The sequence below is a fragment of the Oryzias melastigma genome, linkage group LG6 (assembly GCF_002922805.2).
Source record: "Oryzias melastigma strain HK-1 linkage group LG6, ASM292280v2, whole genome shotgun sequence".
Classification (NCBI taxonomy): domain Eukaryota; kingdom Metazoa; phylum Chordata; class Actinopteri; order Beloniformes; family Adrianichthyidae; genus Oryzias; species Oryzias melastigma.
In genome coordinates, this window is record NC_050517.1 from 34,218,869 (window position 1) to 34,239,504 (window position 20,636).

Below are 20,636 nucleotides of genomic sequence, written 5' to 3' on the forward strand. Positions count from 1 at the left end.
ATAATAATTAATATCAGTCTGTGATTCAGATATTTTTAGGCCAGCAGAGAAGGCCTTGCAGGCCCTGACGGCCCGCCACTGGATAAAAGAGGTAAGGAGGATGATTTGTACAAAGAAGAGGAACAAGGATCCAGGAGAGAGTTTGACTGTTGAGAAGAGTTCACACTGATACCTCACAAGAAGAAGCAGAAAAGTTAACAGTCTTGTGTCTGGTTTGGTTTAGTTCTCTGCGCTTCTGTTTGGTGCTGTGCAATTCATGTGTTGTTCCTCTTTCCCACTTCCCCCCAGGGGAGCGGGAGAGATTTCTGATTCCAGATGGATCGCCTGTGCTCCTGTTCTTGGCCGTGGACCACGTCTCTGGCTTGTCTTGGCCGCGGACCATGCCTCTGGCTCGTCTTGGCCGTGGACCATGCCTCTGGCTCATCATCTTGCATCTCAGAGTGGAAGTGATTCCTGGTGGATCGTCTGTCCTCTTGTTCTTGGCTGTGGACCACATCTCTGCCTCGTCTTGGCCGTGGACCATGCCTCTTGCTCATCTTGGCTCTGGATCACGCCTCTGGCTCATCATCTCGCATCTCAGAGAGGGTGATATTCCAGGTGTATCACCCATGCCCCTATTCTCGGTCGTGGACCACACCTCCGGCTCGTCCTGAGTGTGGACTTCACCCCCACCTGTCCCCAGTCCTATCTGGCTGAACTCTTTTCAAATATGTAGTTTTAGAGTTAGATAAGCTAATACTTCTTTAACAGCCTTTGTAAACCGCCTGTCCTTCCAGGGAGAGGATCTCTCCTTCATGTGGACATCCCTGAGGATTCTTCTTTATTTCCCGTAATCAATTTTTTTTGGAGTTTATCTTCTCCGGGAAGGAGGGTCTAAGGGCAGGGATAACCAGTTTGATTTAATCTGTTTAGTTTAGTTTAGCAATCAGCTATTGTTTATATTTTATGACTGACCTTCTGCTTCTGTACAATTACCGGCATGAAGCCCAATGAGGAAATTCTTTTGTAATATTGAGCCAAATTCTGTTAGATCTGACAGTCGTTTTGAGTGAGACCACTGACTGGAGTGAAGAACGTTCCTGCACACCTAAACGGACGGGATGGGAGGAGCTAAAGGGGTGTGATGAGCAGGATGTCAGCAGCAGGACGAGCAGAGGAGGTCCGATCCAGCAGAGATGAAGAGGGGCGTGGCGGCTCTGGAGGAGGTCAATGAACTCCGTTTCTGTCATTTCCACTGAGCGCGAACATCCACCCATCAGGAAACGGCTGCAGATTTCTCTCTGAAAGGTCACTCATCAATCCATCCGCTGAGAATCAGAGAGCACGAGCGAGTGGTGAGGCTGTTTACAGGTGTTCTGTCAAAGCAAAGCGATGAAAACACTTCATGGAAATGACAGTTCACAGCATTCAACTTCATCAGATGAGGATGTTGCAGAACTTAAAAAAAAGTAGAATATCAGGAATCAAGACATTTCACAGCTGTTGGAACGATGAGAATTAACACAGAAAACGACATGAAACAGCAGGAGTCATAACATTTTAACAACCTGTCCAAGTCCGATTAGCCTCTGGGGAGGTAGCCACATCTCAGGGCGGACGCTCTACCACTAGGCCACTAAGCTGCTTTGTTTTACTTTAATCCATTTACACTGAAGTGACTTAAAGTCGTCTTTGTCTTTCAGCTGCTTCCTTTAGGGGGCGCCACAGTGAATTCTCCTGACCTTCTCTTCTGCATCCATGAACCTCCCTTTGGATTCCAACTGGAGGAATTCTCTCTTCATTAGAGTGAACTAAACGGATTTGTGTAAAATTCCCGGTGGCAATTTGGAGGTGGCTCCACATATCTTTGATCAGTAATGAAGTTCAGCCAGGAGGTCAACGTCAAGGTCCCTGAGTGAGATGGTGACAGAGATGAACCTAAAGGATCCAGGAATTAGATGGTGACGGAGATGAACTTAAATGATGCACAAATTATACGGGGATGGAGATAAGCCTAAAGGATGCAGGAATTAGACAGTAGCTGAGATGAACCTAACGGATGCAGGAATTAGACAGTAGCTGAGATGAACCTAACCGATGCAGGAATTAGACAGTAGCTGAGATGAACCTAATGGATGCAGGAATTAGACAGTAGCTGAGATGAACCTAACGGATGCAGGAATTAGACGGTAGCTGAGATGACTCAACGGATGCAGGAATTAGATGGGGATGCAGATGAACCCAAGCAATGCAAGAATTAGACAGGGACCGAAATAAACCTAAATTATGCAGGAATTAGACGGGGATGGAGACTAACCTAAATAATACAGGAATTAGACGGGGGACGGAAATGAACCTAACGGATGCAGGAATTAGACGGGGACGGATATGGCCATAAATGACGCACGTTTGAGATGGGGATGGAGATGAGCCTAAATGATGCAGGAGTTAGACAGTAGCAGAGATTAACCTAAAGGATACGGGAATTAGACTTGATGGTGATGAACCCATATGATGCAGGAATTAGACAGGAGCGGAGATTAATGTTAATGGTGCTGAAATTTGACAGTGAGAGCGATTTACCTAAATTCTCCAGGAATTAGGCGGTGATTGAGATGAACCTAAAATGCAGGAATTAGACAGTAGCTGAGATGAACCTTATGGATGAAGGAATTAGACGGAAATGAATCTCAATGATGCAGGAATTAGACAGTAGCAGAGATGAACATAAATGGTGCTGAAATTAAACGCTGACTGATATGAACCTTTTTGTTGCTTACTTTGATTTGAAATGAACTTCAAACTGGAAGTTAAAGTCCTACATGACCACATTCATAAATGTTTGAGTTTGATGATTTGAACTGAATAATTTCACTGGCGAGACACCGGAGACTCTTCCAATCCAACCAGAAGATCTGGAGATGGACAAAGAAACTCCCTCAGCCGGTCCGATGAACGGATCCAGCATCACGTGTCTGTCCCGTGTTATGCTTTTTTTAATCCATCACTTTTTAAAATCCATAATGTTTTCATGAGGAATTCTCCAAATCCACTGATGCAGGAGAAGCAGAGGAATTCTGGTCTGACGGGGGCTGCAGTGACCACACACAGTCCTCACTGATCCGCTTCCAGCCTGATCTGCACAAAGGAGCCCTGAAAAAAAAACAAAGCCACGTCTGTTTGCTCTTCAAGCCTCTCTTGGTTTTTTCACTTAATTCTTTCTCTTTGTTGTTCCTAAGCCAGCTCTGTTTGAACTGAACTCTCTGAAGCTCCTCGCTTCGTTTCTAAAGTGTTTGAAAGTGTAACGGAGACTCTTGGATGCAGGAATTCTACTTTTTCCTGATGCAAAAGTTTCCGTCTCCCTCAGACTCAACAGGATGGAATCGTTCAATAAACTCAGAACTCTTTTATCTTATTAAAAACTTCTCATTTTGTCAGAAGACGCAAACGTCGATGTCTTCACTGTTTGGGAAGATGATTTTCTCCATGATGATCCATCCTTATGGATTGATAGAAACAAGTTCTTTCAGGTTTTCAGATCCGTTTTTCAGAGTTTAGACGAGTTCTTGTCATTTCAGAAGATTTGTTTGTAGGCGGTTCCTGTCTTCTCCTTTCAGCGCCGCCTTTGCAGATTGTGTTCTGGATCATTGTTCTGCTGCTCCATGACCCAGATCCAAGCTCGGTCCGTCTCTTGGCAGAACGTTGGACAGAATTTTTGTCCGACTCCACCTCAGTGCACCAACGAGGACAGAAACTACAGAGAACTTTGAAGAGCTTCAGCAGATTTTAGATTGTCAGTCTGTGGGAAAAAAGCTGATTTATTTGATCAAAAACAAAAAAACTCTCCTTTTAAATATTGGCTACGATACTTCACAAACGTGAGAGAAAAACAAGGATTACAAACAGACTTATTTGTTAGGATTTTATTCCTTTTCATGGGTCTAGAGATTCTCTTTTGAATGTTTTCCACAGATTTCCGGCTGCATGGATCTGGTTGGCATCTACACTGCTGGATGCCACATTAAAACACCTCCCAACTGAGATCTAACCTTTCACTGCAGAAGACAAAATAACAGGGAAGCCATCTTTAGTTCACAAAACCATGATGTCTCTTTCTGCATCAAATGCAACTAAACGTCAATTCTTGTTAACTGTGACCCTTCAGAGAAGCAAAAGCTTCACTTTTCCAGGATTTCTGGAAAACATCTGGAAGCGAAAGGCGAAAAGGACAGAGATGAACCTAAATGATGCAGGAATTAGACAGTAGCGGAGAAACACCTAAGTAGTGCTGAAATTAAACGGTAACGGAGATGAACCCATATTATCCAGGAATTAGATGAACCTAAACGTTGAAAGAAGTTTTTATGGTGATTAAGATGAACCTAAATGATGTATGAATTAGACAGCGATAAACCCAGTTGATTCAGTAATTAGACGGTGACAGAGCTAAACATAGAAAAAGCAGCAACTAGACAGTGGCGGAGAATATTCATAAAAGTGCTGAAATTACACAGTGACCGAGATGAACATAAATTATTTAGGGATTAGACCTGATTGAGATTAACCTAAGAGACGCAGGATTTAGATGGTGACGGAAATAAACCCAAAGGATGTAGGAATTAGACAATGACACCTAAATTATCCAGAAATTAGGCAGTGACAGAGTTGAACCTCAATTATACAGGAGTTAGATGCTATCCAGAAATTAGACAGTGATTAACCTAAATTATCCAGGAATTAGACGGTGATCGAGATGAACCTATATAATGAGGGAATTAGACGGTGACGAAGATGAACTTAAATGATTCAAGAAATAGACTGTGATGGTGATGAACCCATATGATGCGGGAATTAGACGGCGGTAAACCTAGATGATGCAAGAATTAGTAGCTGAGATTAACCTAAATGGAGCAGAAATTAGACAGTGACCAAGATGAATTTATATAATTCAGGAATTAGATGGTGACAGAGAGGAGTCTATATGACGCAGTAATCAGACGGAGTTTAATCTAAATGATCCAGGAATTAGACGGTGACAGAGATAAACCTGAATAATCCAGGAATTAGACGGTGACAGAGATAAACCTGAATAATCCAGGAATTAGATCGTGACGAAGATGAAACCCTAGTGATGCAGAAATTAGATGGTGACGGAGATAAACCGAAATGATGCAGGAATTAGATGGTGACGGAGATAAACCGAAATGATGCAGGAATTAGACGGTGACGGAGATGAACCGAAATAATGCAGGAATTAGACGGTGACAGAGATGAACCGAAATAATGCAGGAATTAGATGGTGACGGAGATAAACCGAAATGATGCAGGAATTAGACGGTGACTGATAGAAACCGAAATGATGCAGAAATTAGACGGTGACGGAGATGAACCGAAATGATCCAGGAATTAGACGGCGACGGAGATAAACTTGAACAATCCAGGAATTAGACCGCGACGAAGATGAAACCTAGTGATGCAGGAATTAGATGGTGATGGAGATAAACCGAAATGATGCAGGAATTAGACGGTGACGGAGATGAACCGAAATGATGCAGGAATTAGACGGTGACCCATGCTGACGACAAAGTGATCATTTAAAAACGGAGACAAAGTCACTTCTTTGACATGCAACATTTAAACACAGATATTTACAAGCTGAGTTTCCTGATTTTACATCAATCTTCAGTCACACATGAGAAAAAATATGGGAATATATATACATTAACTTACATTATCAATTTCTCTACTCTTATTAACAAAATGTACACAGTAGTGAAGAAAATAAAAGTCCCTCTTCCTGTCCAGCTTCCTAAACTTCCTGCTCGTCCAGTTTGCTTCCTGTCGTTTGGCTCTGAGGAGAAATCGGATCAACATCCGACCGACAAATCCGCTCACTCCCTGTTCTGTAAGGAGCGTCCCGGTTTTTCCTCTCCTCCACTCACAGGTCATGGAGGATCCGAGCGGCTCTGTTTCTGCGGTTCCACTCGATCCGTTCCACAAACTTCCAAAGAGAAACTCCAGGACGTCTGCTACAGTAACGTCTGGTGTTGGCAGGTTGAGGCGTATGAAGCCCAGAAGGACGGAAGGTTTCCTGGAAATGAAGAAGGGGGACAAACGCAACCGTCTGTGCTAAGATAACACGAAGCATGTAGCTACTGAGAGACGCGAGTCCGGGATGTCCGGGATGTCCGGGATTCCCATCACTCGCTCAGACGCCGCTGATCGCTGTCCGGGATCAGCTCCTCAGACGACGGAGCCTTTGGACGAGGACAGGTGGATGGACTGGATGCGGATGGCGAGCGTTTTCTCCAGGGCCTGCAGGACGTCGGCGCCCGGGCTGTCGGGGGGCGTGTCGTACAGCAGCTGTTTGAATGGCTCCAGCTCAATGAGGATGACCATGTTCTTCAGGAAGAAGCCCTCGATGTAGGACGCCAGGTCAGGAGCGTCCAGGAACTGGACGGGGTGAGAACAGTCCAATGAGTCACGTCTATAATAACTAATAAAGTGTGTGGGCATTTACCTTGGTGTGGTTGTAGATCTCTACACAAGTCTCTGTGTTGATGTTCTTGGAGCAAATGATCTCACAGTGTCGCTGCAACGCCTCCAGCTGGAAGAACTTGGCTGCTGACAAAAGCTACATTTTAAAAAGAGAAGGGTGAATAAATTCACTGAACGTTGTTCAAAAATATCCTGTTTCCACAGAGCATGTTAGCACAAGACAAGGTTGTTTTTAAGAGATTTTCTTTTAATTTCACCATTTAACACAGGAGCTGAAATCCAAAACACGCAGCAGGTCGAGGGCCGGAGAAGATAACTATTTATCGAACTAAAACTTCATTATTAAAACTTCTTAACATAAATAAGAATAAAAACAGACAGGAATATCATACAAGAATAAAAACCTAATTGGTGCAGGAATTAGACGGTGACGGAGAGTAACTTAAATGATGGAGAAATTAGACGGAGATAAACCCAAGTGAGGCAGGAATTAGACGGATATTAATGTGAATTATCCAGGAAATAGACTTAGATTAACCTAAGTGAGGCAGGAATTAGACGGCGACGGAGAGTAACTTAAATGATGCAGGAATTAGACAGTGATGGAGATTAACCTGATTGGTGCAGGAATTAGACGGTGACCAGAGATTAACATAAATGACGGAGAAATTAGACGGAGATTAACCTAAATAATGCAGGAATTAGACAGCGACGGAGAGTAACTTAAATAATGCAGGAATTAGACAGTGATGGAGATTAACCTGATTGGTGCAGGAATTAGACGGCGACGGAGAGTAATTTAAATGATGCAAGAATTAGACAGTGATGGAAATCAACCTAATTGGTGCAGGAATTAGACGGTGACCAGAGATTAACATAAATGATGGAGAAATTAGACGGAGATTAACCTAAATAATGCAGGAATTAGACGGAGATTAACCTGAATTATCCAAGAAATAGACTGAGATTAACCTAAGTGAGGCAGGAATTAGATGGAGGTAAAACTAAATGTTGAAGGAATTAGACAGAGATAAACTGAAATGATGCAGGAATTAGACTGAGATTAACCTGAATTATCCAGGAAATAGACTTAGATTAACCTAAGTGAGGCAAGAATTAGACGGTGACGGAAATCAACTTAAGTGATGTTTGAATTAGACGGTGACAGAGATTACCCAATTGGTGCAGGAATTAGACGGTGATGGAGATTAATTTAAGTGATGCAGGAATTAGACGGTGACGGAGATTAATTTTAATGATGCAGGATTAGATGATAACAAACCTAAATGATGCATAAATTAGACAGAGATTAATCAAAACGATGCAGGAATTAGACAGTGACACAGATTATTTTAAATGATACAGGAATTAGACGGTGACAGAGATTAACCTAAATGATGAAGGAAGGCTGGATCTGGAGGGCCGGATATAATTACCCCAGGGGCCGGATGCGGCCCCCGGGCCTTAACGTTGACACGTGCTTTAACACCTGAGGCGTCACCGGTGACCCTTAAAATCTAATGTTATAACTCCTCAACCGTTAACCCGATCAGCGTCATTCCAGCAGATTCTGAAGGAGAAGAGCGGCTCGCTGGAGCGCCGGTGTTAAAGATTTAAAGCTTTTATTCTTCCAGAGAATTCAAAAACAATTCACTGGAATCACGACGGCTAACGAGGCCTTCAATCTGAATTCTTCTCAGCAGAGGACGTTCACCCACAGTCGCTGCATCGTTTCAACAGAGAAAGAACCATAAATGAACTCTGATCTTAAAAGTTCAACAGGAAAAGACTTAAAAGGAGCGATCCAAACCTCCATGACGTCGGAGTTCCGGATGTGCAGAGCGTCTGTCCCGCCAAAGTACAGATATTGCATCACAAGCTGCAAAGAAAGCGCCGCCGTTAGCCGCTTTTATCCAGACAGACACTGCAGGAGGAGGAGGAGTCTGTATGGAAACATTACCTGGAAAATGTGGTATTTGACATTACTGATTTCAATGCACGTGTTTTCCCCACAAGGTCTGTTTGCAAGAAGAGATTTGAACCTTGGAGGAAGAAAAACATAAAAAAAAGAAAAAAAAACAGTCACTTTTTTGAACCTCCTGACTCAGCAGCTCCATAAAAACGTGTTACCTGTTAGACGCCGTGAAGAGCAGAACTTTGTGGGCGTAAAAAGGCTTCCCCTCCACCAAAAACGTCACATCGGACATGTCTTTGTTGTTCAGGAAATGAGGATCTGAAAGAAAAGTTTTTTTCTCTTTTATTCCACCTCCAGCTTCCTCCAGTAGATGGTGCTGTGAATGTTCTGCAGACACCTTCAGAGGTAAATGATGCCGACCTCATCAGTACAAGGGGAGGAAAAAAAAGGCTCTGATGAGGACAGAAGCTCACCCAGACGAGAGGACGGCTTCCGCTTGATCTCCACCAGTTTGGGGATGGGGTACGGGCCGTAGCACTGGGTGAAGATCACACACAGCTGCTGGCTGATCACCTCATTCTGGACACACAGACAGAGCAACAGAACCTAAACAATCAGCTGCTCATGTCAAGCCAAAGAGCTGTCACAGTGACTCCACAGATCAGGAGTCGCCAACCTTTAACGGGTAAAGAGTCATTTGGGCTCATTTTCTACTGATCAAAACCTAGCAGCCGTACACTCTTAACTTAGTATTTAAAGAAATTTAAATTTGCATTCATTACCTTCTTTTTTAACAAATATGAATTATGTCTATTTTTGGCAGGAACAAAAGCAAAAATATAAAAAAAAACTAGTATTTCTCAAAATGTATTTTTTTTTTTTTTTTTTTTTTTTACGTTTTAACCTTTTATCTTCCTAGATCCCATATTAGTCCAAAAAGCTAGCTTGCTGCTCAAATACTAGCTGAGCTCAAAAATAGCCCAAAATACCACAGTAATCTAAATTAGTCAAAAACGTTAGCATGTTGCTAAGATAGAAGCTAAACTCTAAATTAACCTAAAAAAAACCAGTAGAGGCCAAATTAGCTAAGAAAAGCTAGCTTGCTGCTTAGCTGAACTCCAAAATTGACAAAAATTCGTCAATAAACTAAATTGGTCAAAAACATCAGTCTGTTGCTAAAATAGAAGCTACACTTTAAATTAATGAAAAATCCCAGTAAATAACAAATTAGCCAAAAATGTTTGCATATTCCTAAAATATTTGCTAAACTACAAATTAACATAAAAAAATCAATAGAGGCCAAATTAGCCAGAAAAAGCTCATTGCTTAATTACTAGCTGAACTAAGTAATAGCTTAAAATTCCTCAGTAAACTAAATTAGCCAAAAACGTTAGCCTATTGCTAAAATAGAAGGTAAACTCTAAAATAACCTAAAAAAAAAACTCAGTAGAGGCCAAAGTAGCCAAAAAAGCTAGCTTTTTGCTTAAATACTAGCTGAACTCCAAAATTGCCTAAAATACTTAAGTAAGATAAAAACGTTAGTCTGTTGGTAAAATAGAAGTTAAACTCTAAATTAGCCTGAAAACTACAGTAGATAAAAAATTAGCTAAAAACGTTAGCATGTTACTAAAGTAGTAGCTAAACTCTAAAATAACCTACACAAACTCAGTAGTCAAATTAGCCAAAAAAAAAGCTAGCTCATTGCCTAATTAATAGCTGAAACTCCAAAATTGCCTAAAATTCCTGAGTAAACTAAATTAGTCAAAAACGTTAGCCTGATGCTAAAATAGGAGCTAAACTCTAAATTAGCCTGAAAACTACAGTAGATAAAAAATTAGTTAAAAAACTTAAGCATGTTACTAAAATAGTAGCTAAACTCTTATTTAGCCTTAATAGCCACAGTAAACGAAATTAGCCAAAAACGTTAGCATGTTGCTAAAATAGAAGCTAAACTCTAAATTAGCCTGAAAAATACAGTAGATAACAAATTAGCAAAAACGTTAGCATGTTACTAAAATGGGAGCTAAACTCTAAAATAACCTACACAAACACAGTAGTCAAATTAGCCGAAAAAAAGCTAGCTCATTGCCTAATTAATAGCTGAACTCCAAAATTGCCTAAAATTCCTAAGTAAACTAAATTAGTCAAAAACGTTAGCCTGATGCTAAAATAGGAGCCAAACTCTAAATTAGTCTGAAAACTACAGTAGATAAAAAATTAGTTAAAAAACTTAAGCATGTTACTAAAATAGTAGCTAAACTCTTATTTAGCCTTAATAGCCACGGTAAACGAAATTAGCCAAAAACGTTAGCATGTTGCTAAAATAGAAGCTAAACTCTAAAGTCATCTACAAAAACTAAGTAGTCAAATTAGCCAAAAAAAAAGCTAGCTTGTTGCCTAATTAATAGCTGAGCTCCAAAATTGCCTAAAATTCCTAAGTAAGCTAAATTAGTCAAAAACGTTAGCCTGTTGCTAAAATAGAAGCTCAACTCTAAATTAGCCACAAAAAATCCCAGTAGATTACAAACTAGCCAAAACTGTTAGCCTGTTGCTAAAATATTATGCAAACTCAAATCTTTTTGAAAATTACTACAAAAAATGAAAACACAGCTCATGAATATATTTAAAGTTTTGTTTTAAATCTACTTTAAATTGTTAAATTTGAAGATTTTATTTATTTATTTATTTATTTGTTTGTTTTACTTGTCCTGTCCAACAGCTGAACAAACAGATACGGGCTGATTTGAAGATTTTCTTATTAATTTCCTATGGGGGCATATTTGGCTCAATATTTCGAAAACGTTAAAGTTTATGAATAACAAAAGTACAAGCATTAATGTGATGTTTTAATGTTTAATGTTTTATTACTAAGATTGCTGAAATCGCTGAACGCCGTAGATGGACCACAGCAAACCCTTAAATTACTCCGAGGATTTTCTTTTGCTTCCTTCTCTATGGAGGGAAAATAGTCTCTTCTGACACAATTTGGTTGAGAACATTTTCTGTCCCACGTTGACGTTCGTACCTTACTGGCCCTGAGGATCTGGAACATGAGAGGAAGGCCATGCGTGACCAGCTCCTCCGTGTACTCCTCCTCGTCGATGCAGCTGAACTCCTTCAGCAGACCCTGGATCAGAGGCCGGCGGTGCTGATGGAAGCACGTCCGCAGAGACTCCAGCCACGTGTGCAGAGTCCACGGGACGCCTGAGGAGCAGATCCGACACCACATGAGAGGTTTTCCCGCAGCAGAGCGGCACGCCGGACGCCCTCGCAGAGACGCACCGAGGCTGCGTATGTCGATGGTGATGTCCACGTGTCCGTGCTCCGCACTGTGGTACATGGCCTCCTTCAGGGCTTTCAGTTTGGCTTTTCCGGCTCGGATCGGTTCCACGTGAGACGGACTTCCAGCTTCCGGCTCCGAACCTTCAGCCAGGATCTCCTCCAGGGACAAAACATCGGCTTTTCCTTTGTCTGATTGGGACAGGAGTCTACGAAACACGTCCCTGCATAACGAGAGGAACAACGAGAAACATCCTTTATGGGTTTGTGGATCCTCTACAAGAGTTTAAGAGCAAAAGTAATGCAGGAATATAAACATAAAGTGACTCAAATATTAGATCTAGCGGATAAAAGTTTGCTGAGCCACAAATTCAGCTTCAAGTTTTTAATAATTTATAAATATTCAACCGGCAATCCGAGGATTTTTGACTTTTTCAGACAAACTCTTCATCTTTACTTTGTAACATACTTCTTCAAAGTTAACAGATACATTCAAATACAAAATATGATAAATAAAGTGTCAGTAAAAAAGAAACAATACAGGTTTGTACAACAATACATAAATGGGAATATATATATATATATATTTTAGAAAAGCATCTGCTTATAAACACAGCGGTGTATTACTTATACATATGCATTCCTAATATTTCATTTAGTTTATAAAGAACAAATCAAAACAGATTAACACATAAATGTTCACGTTTTACTGATTTTTTCATGTTTTCTAATCAAAGCTTCCTAAAATTAACCTTTAAAAAAAAGAAAAAAAAAATCAGAGATAAAGACGTCTAACTTCCAGGTAAGTTTTATGATATTTTATGTTATATGGATATAGTTTACTCTAAAAGGCTAAAGATAATCCTGGTGAAGACCTATTACAGTCTGTTTGATTATATCTTAAATATGGATGTAAAAGATGCTCAATCAATCTTTTGAGAGTAACAAAATCATACAAAAAACATATATGTTGGTAAAAAATTGATATATTTCTGTCAAACTTTGCTAGTTTTTGTAAACTTTTTATGTAAATGCAATGAAACAAAAAGACGTTCAATCACAGATTTACTTCTACCACGTCGGGTCAATCACAACCTGATGAGTGTTGAGTTTACTAAAGACACAATAAATCTGTTTATTCAAGCAAACGATCCCAAAATACATCAATACGACTCAATTTTATTAACCACAAACAACAAAACCGTCAAAAAACCTAAAAGGTTTGAACGTTTGAAGCTGTTTTTTCAAAGACAAAACAGTTAAAAACATTAAATGTGGTGTGCCACAAGGTTCTGTCCTTGGCCCCTTGGTTTTTAACATCTACATGCTTCCTCTAGGAATGTCATGAGGAGCCACAAGATCGGCTTTCACAGCTATGCTGATGACACCCAGCTGTACTATGTCTCCTGATTAATGATAGAAACACTTTTTAACTGCATTTTAGATGTAAAATCATGGATGGCAATTTTTTTTTTTAAATTTAATTTTCATTTTCGTGCCTGTTTTTACATTATTCATACTGTTTTGCTTTTGTTGTAAAGCACTTTGTGTTATTCTTTTATATGAAAATTGCTATGTAAATAAAGATTGACTTGATTTGAAAGACGTTTGGGTTTTTTGCCTCAAATAAAGAGTTTTTCTGATAAATGTTCAGAAATTTAGTGTAATCTTTTAGTTAAGGAAAGATGAACACCCCTACTTTTAAATGTTATGGATGAAAATCGGTTCTGAAAAGGTTCTGTTCCGGGGTACCTGTGCCCGTGGGCCGCCGCCAGGCTGTAGGAGTTCATGTCTCCCTGCGGCGCCGTAGAGATGCCGTTGCGGTACATGGTGCCCACCATGGGGTCGCCCCCCCGCTCCAGCAGCAAACTCACCAACTCAAAGTTTCCTGAAGAAAAACCAGAAAGCTGCATCAGTGATGGAGCCCGCACGCAGTCATGTCAGTCCTGCTGCGTTTTCTCTCGTACCTGCAGCGGCGGCCAGCTGCAGCGGCGTCTCCGTGTAGTTCTCCATTCCGTCCTGCAGGGACCCCTCCACGTTGGCTTTGGCATCCAGAAGCAGCTGGGGGGTGGGGGGGGGGTCAGAGAATTCCCATAAATGTTTGAGACACATCCGTCTGGAGGTTCGTCTGTGGAGGGATTTTTGTGCCACCATATTGCAAGAAAGTTTCAAGATCAAAATTTTCTAAGTTGCAAACAAAATGTAAAGTGTTAAGAAAAAAAAACATAATTTGCAAATATAAATATTTAATATTAAAATAAAATATTTTTTTATTATTTTTTTTAATTCTTGCGATTGCAGCACAAACGTTTTTAGATGCGTAGTGCCTCATCTCACATTTACTCTATCTTTGACTGCAGAATTCCAATGGAACAGCACTGATAGAAAGTCCAAAGTCATTCTCGGTCCCCAAGCACGCAACGCGAGACAGAGACATCTGATTGGATGGAATTTAAACCAATCAGCAAGCTGTTTGATGTGGCACAAAAACAACGCTGAGAGAAAATGTTGAACACAAAGTCAAAGATAGAGTGAAAGCGAGATGAGGCACTACGCACCTAAAAACGTTTGTGCTGCAATCACAAAGATTTATTTATTTTTTTTAAGAAAAAAAGTTTTCAAACACAAAAAATACGTTTTGAAAGCAATTATTAAATATTTTTATTTGCAAATTATAATTAACAAACTATGACTTTTGCTTGCAATCAGGTGGCACAAAAATCCCTCCATACTTGTCAGGAAGGATTTCTCATCTAACAGATTAACTCAACGAAAAGTTGAAAAATGAAATACATTTCCATTCTTATCAAATAAAGACGCATTTTATTCTCCGTACATCCAAACTGAATCTGTTGTCCTCGGAGAACAAGTTAGCGTGACGTGAGGCTTTAATGTTCCCCATTAGAATTCAGGTTCTGCAGAACACTCAGAGCCCAAACTGAATTAAGTGGAACCAGTTCGATAACAATCAGGCTGCAGAGTTTCCCCTTCCTGAACGCAACTCCATCCTTTTACTGAAGGTCAGAGGTCAGAGCCGTAGAGAAATCAAAGACATGAGAAGAAGCTTCGATGACGGACACAACATGAGGCACACACAGGTGAGCGATGATGTCACTACCTGCACCACAGGCACATGTCCGTGCAACACGGCGAAGGTGAGGGATGTCGCCTGCCGCGTTTCGGGAAAGACTGAGGGGTGCTTGTGGATGGTGTTTGGCACCTGGGGAGGGACACAGGTGGGGCGGATGGGTGGGAGGGAGGGAGAGAGACAGGAAGCGATTAAAACTATTCCAATGGAGCACGAGACGAGCCGCTACGGGGAAGGAGGGGTGGGGGGCGGGGCCTGAGGTGACGAGGCAGAGGACACCCTGTCCCCGCCTTCACCTGCTCATCAACACGGGTCTGAGCGGACCCGACCAATCAAAGGCCAGCGTCACCTCAGGACCAACGATGAGAACAAAATACAACAATATGCAGAAGAATGAGGAGAAAATATGATTTGAAATGGAATAAAAAGTCTTTAAAGATTGGATTTAAGGAAGATGATGATTATTTAACAGCTGCTCCCTCCCTGCATCACTACAACTCCCATCACTCTCATGAGGGTCCAGTCTCCACAGCTTCCTGGTTATCCTCATCGATTCCTCCACCTGGACTCACTGATTCATCTTCATCACATTTGATAAATGAACTATATTTTTTAGGATTACTTTGTTTCCTTCTAAACTCCTCTGATCTATGGAGCTAAATCAGGGCCGATATTATTTATTGCTTTTTTTTTGTTTCAAACACAAACACAAAATGAAAACAAACATAAGAATTAAAAAATACAAATATACAATATAAATTTGAAAGCCAAATACATCAAATTGAAAAAAATATTGGTGTTTGGTCAAAAAAATATAAATGTCCAAAACATTTTGCTATTTAAAAATAAACTTAGTTATTTTCAGCATCAAGTGTTCAGTTTTTTTAGGTTTCAAAACTCAAAATTTCAACTTCAAAACTTATTTTTCAGTTTGAAATTGTTTTTTGTCATTTATGAATTTGATAGTTTCAGTTACAAAACGTTTGGCCCCCTTGTGGCGTATTGGGGTGTGTTTATGTATTAAAAAATAGTGCTAGTTTTAGTTTTTATAAGAATTTATAATGTACCAATTTATTCTCATTTTGTTCTATAATGAGACATTTTCACTAATTACTCAAATTACTGTGATCAAAATGAAAAATTAGGTTAATAAAAATAAATAAATTACAAACTGTTTGCTTGCAGGGCTCCTACAAGTTTTTTCAAGTAAAATTTTTTACTTTTTAAGACCTTGTCAAGACTGTACATATCAATTACTCATCCATCACATTTTCAGACTCTCTTTATTTAGTGTATTAATATATTATTTCAATAAACAATTTATCTGTGAAAAAAAATTACATTTTTGACAAGAAAAGACAAAAGAAAAAGTTTCTAACAGCACAATTTTTAAGGCTCAGAAATCAAGATTTTTGACTTTTTAAAATGTATTATTTCCAAATCCATAAATTCAACACTTCTGACTTTTTAAGATCCTGCAGGAACCCTGTGATTAGAATTTGCAAATAATTACAAAGTAACTCTATCTAACAGATTTTAGCTTATATTTTCATTTCGAAAGCTCGTGTGGAACTCCTTGTTTTAGAATTTGATAATTTAGCACCAGATTTCTTGTTCAATAAAATGAATTCCTGGATTTTATTTCTTCCTAGTAATTTTCTTCTTAAGATTTATTTCTTGTTTGGATTAGCTCTTTTGTATCACATTTAGTTGGACATAAACACACCAACAGTTAATTATCTTTTTTTTTCTTCAATTACACTTTGTTTTTCTTTAGACTAATCAAAAAGTATTTTTATTATCTGTAAAAGTCAGAAAGTCAATATTTACATTTAATTTTTAAAGCTTAAATCTTTTTGTTTCTGCTGTTTAAAATCTGAACTCATTCATCCGAGTTTGCTAGCAGGAAACTCCGCCTCATTCGTGGCGCCGGTCTACGGGGACGAGAACTCTTCAATGCAAATGTTCATTGATCTGAGAATAAATGGTTTGTCAATATCTTCAAAATCACCCCGTCTGCAGAGGAAGGGAAACACCGTTTCCGTTTCTTAGAAGTAGTTTAGTTTGAAGCAGCAAAACAACCAGAACTCCATTTCTTCACATGAGAAACTGACTAATTCATCTCTGAGCTGCTGAGCAAAGAAAAGATGATTTTAATGTTTGACAGCAGCAGGAAATCCAGATGCAGAGAAGAAGAGTGGGAGAACAAAGAACAGATGGGACACATTTCTGATGCAGCAAATGGAGGTTTTAGGCCATGAATGTTTTTCAGTCCATCTTTTTTTTCCTTTCTCGTGGATCTCAAGATCTTCATGTGTTGTGTGAACAATGGTGATTCTCCTGATCCTTTAAGTACGTATTTCAGCACGTAAAAACTCAATCACAGCAATTTCAATAGTCTTGGTATCAAAACGTTCACCACATGTAGTACATTCATGCTGGTAATTTTGTTATTCATACCTGTTTCACTTTTTAACATTTTACGCAAGTCTCGGGAATTTTACGCAATTTTTGCGATTCTTCAAGACACTTTTCAAATTCTCTATGCTATTCTCCATGCAAATATTGAAAATTTGGTATGAAAATGTTCAGCACATTCAGGACATTCATGATCGTAAATTTGTTATTCATGCCTGTTACACTTTTTAAAATTTCATGCAAGTTTTGTGAATTTTTGCGCAATTGTTGCAATTTTTCAAATTCTCTTCAAATGCACTTTCTGTAAATAATGCAAGTTTGATCTGACAATGTTCAGCACACTCAGGACATTCATGCTCAAAAATGTGGTATTTATACTCGTTACCCTTCTTAAAATTTTGCGCAAGTTTTCGGAATTTTGCGCAATTTTTGCGATTTTTTAAGAAACTTTTCAAGTTTTCTGTGCACTTTCCATAAATAATGCAAGTTTGGTATCAAAACTTTTAGGACGTTCAGGACATTCATGCTGGTAATTTTGGCATTCTTACAATTCTTACGATTTTTCAAGAAATTCTTCAAATTCTCTATGCACTTTGAAAAATACGCAATATTGGTCTCAAAACGTTCAGCATACTTGGGAGATTCATGCTCGTAATTTTGGTACTCATAGCTGTTACGCTTTTTAAAATAAAAAAAAAATCTTTTGGAATTTTGCGCAATTGTGATTTTTCAAGAAATTAATTAAAATTCTTTGTGCACTTTGAAACCAATGCAATATTGGTCTCAAAACGTTCAGCACACTCAGGACATTCATGGTCGTAATTTGTGTATTCATACCCGTTACGCTTTTTAAAATTTTATGCAAGTTTTTGGAATTTTGCGCAACTATTGCGATTTTCGAGAAATTCTTAAATTCTTTGTGTACTTTGAAACCCATCCAAGTTTGGTATCAAAATGTTCAGCACGCTCAGGACATTTATGCTTGTAAATTTGGTATTCATGCCTGTAAAGCTTTTTAAAATTTTATGCAAGTTTTTGAAATTTTGCGCAATTGTGATTTTTCAAAAAAATTAAGTCAAATTCTTTGTGCACTTTGCAACATTTACACATCTAAAACATTATTCTACAATAAATTAAATGGCTTCAGCATCTTTAGCTAATAACTTTGGCATCTTCAGCGACCAAATTTAGCAAAAAAGCATTCACACTATCGCTGGCAGTGGAAATTTTCTACTTTTTTATGTGTTTGATTTTATTCAATTCATTTTTTTTGCAAACTAACTTTATTTTAGCATGTAAACATTAGTAAAGTAAATGTTGTGTCTGTACATCCTCCTCTGCAGGGATGGAGGTTTGATGACTGCAGCAACACCTCCTGTCCGTGGCCCAGACTGACCTCGCCGTTGATGTCGGCTCCTGCATCCAGCAGCATCTGCACCATGGCCTCGTCTCCGCGGACGCACGCGTACATCAGCGGCGTCATCCCCTGCGCAAGAACACACAGAAAACGTTTCACCCGACCAGAACTTTTGCTCTGATCCAGACATCTCCCCTTGAAAGTCGAGCGATTGATCATGTTTTTACAGAGGAGCAGATCATCAATACGTCCTCTGGGTGAAGGGGGATGACAGTCTGCTTTGGGTTTGAAAGTTTCTGCAAAGATCCGCCTCCAAGTAAATATTGATTTTTTTTCTCATGGAAAATCATGAGTTACTCCTGCGGTTTCCCTCTGATGATTTAGCGCGCTGGAGCTGCAGTCATGATATAATGCAGAGCGGCTTGGCAGGGAGAGCTGCAGGAAAAACAAGCCGGAGGAAGATTTAATATGTGCCTCTTTGCTCACGACGAGCCTGGCCGTGTACGAGCGAGTGTGAAGGCGCCGCTTTCTGCATTATTAAGCGTGCTGGCTGCGCGTCTAACCTGCTCGTTCATGCTGTTGACTCCATCCGGCCCGAGCAGGTTGACGGCCTGCTTGACTAAATCGGTGCGTCCGCAGCTGAGCATACGGAAGCCCAGGTCCTGCAGGAACTTCGCCTCAGCGGAGGCTGCATCCAGTTTCCTCGAGGCGCAGAAGCAGTCATCCGTTCTGAAGGACAAAATACAAACACAGATTCAGCGAGCAGGTTAATGGTTTAAAACCACTTAAACCTCATCCTTCCCCAGACGTGCAGCCTAATAGTTCCAGGCAGCAGGGAGGCTCATATTTATCATTGTTTGTGTCATAAATGTGTGTTCATGGCGGTGCGGAGGAGGCTGCACGCATGCCGTGCACGCTCCTCACAGCCGTACCGAAGCTGGCGAGGCTCACAGTCCACTCCGGGCAGCAGCAGCCTGGCAGCCTGCCGGACATCATCGCTGTCCACATAGAAGCTGCGCCTGTGCTCGGTGTGGACCACGGCCACACGCACCCACTCCATGAGAGGCGGCAGCACCAGGAACGGCCTGCAGGGGGAGGCAGAGGCACAGGCTCAGTCCCAGCAGAACTCGACGTGCTGCTCAGACACTGGGAGAAACCAGCCTGACATCAAATTAGCATATTTAGAATTTGCAGATCCTGGAAGGAGCTCTGGATGTTTGAGAACAGGATGAACCATGTAGGGAAAATAAACAGAACCGGAGCAGTCGGAACATTTTATCTTCAATAAATTGGGGATAATAAACGGCAGGAATTCTTCAGCCAAAGTCTGTGAAGATGATCCATGTCGTCGATTCAGGAGAGAATTCAGAATCAGAGCTGAGGTGATGTTTTCATGAGGCATCCAGACTGTGGAAGAACCCAAAGCATGAAAGGCAGTACTGAGCTTCTGCAGAGTTTGTTTTTGCAGAATGTTTGTTTTTTCTACTTTATAAAAAAAAAAAATAGTATGCCTTTTTGACAAACTTTCCCATTTTAATGTTTAACCAAGAAAAATCTCTACATTTGCAATAAAAAGTAATTCTAAAAAAAAAGACACAGAAAACTGTCAAATTTGTTCAAATCTGCCAAACAAGTCCTAAAGTTAACCCTTTAACATTCTTAACGTACTGCAACTTTTCAACCGCAAACATGATCAACCTCATTCCGGTAGATTCTGAAGGGGAAAAGCAGCTCAAGATCAACCTAAATGATGCAGGAATTAGACGGTGACAGAGATCAACCTAAATGATGCAGAAATTAGTCAGTGACGAAGATGAATTTAAATGATGCAGGAATTAGACGGTGACGGAGATGGACTTAGATGGTGCAGGAATTAGACGGTGACGAAGATGAACTTAAATGATGCAGGAATTAGACGGTGACAGAGATGAATTTAAGTGATGCAGGAATTAGACGGGACGGAGATGAACCTAAATGATGCAGGAATTAGACGGTGACAGAGATTAATTTAGATGGTGCAGGAATTAGACGGTGACATTATCTTGCATCACTGAGCTTGTATCATTAAGGTTCATCTCCGTCACCGTCTAATTCCTGCATCA

General features: G+C 40.1%; 1 protein-coding gene across 1 annotated transcript in view; it reads right to left on the reverse strand.

Annotated features, from left to right (window-relative positions):
• Nucleotides 1–3,887: 3,887 nt before the first annotated feature.
• The window catches only part of btbd11b (BTB (POZ) domain containing 11b), a gene marked incomplete at its 5' end in the record, with an annotated part of 33,689 nt that continues 16,940 nt past the window's right edge, over nucleotides 3,888–20,636 (reverse strand). The window contains 14 exon segments of the mRNA XM_024281315.1: nucleotides 3,888–6,432; nucleotides 6,500–6,613; nucleotides 8,288–8,356; nucleotides 8,438–8,519; nucleotides 8,608–8,710; nucleotides 8,866–8,971; nucleotides 11,418–11,596; nucleotides 11,675–11,895; nucleotides 13,424–13,559; nucleotides 13,639–13,732; nucleotides 14,790–14,891; nucleotides 18,574–18,663; nucleotides 19,098–19,263; nucleotides 19,467–19,619. Coding sequence (XP_024137083.1) covers nucleotides 6,223–6,432; nucleotides 6,500–6,613; nucleotides 8,288–8,356; nucleotides 8,438–8,519; nucleotides 8,608–8,710; nucleotides 8,866–8,971; nucleotides 11,418–11,596; nucleotides 11,675–11,895; nucleotides 13,424–13,559; nucleotides 13,639–13,732; nucleotides 14,790–14,891; nucleotides 18,574–18,663; nucleotides 19,098–19,263; nucleotides 19,467–19,619 — 1,825 coding nt within the window.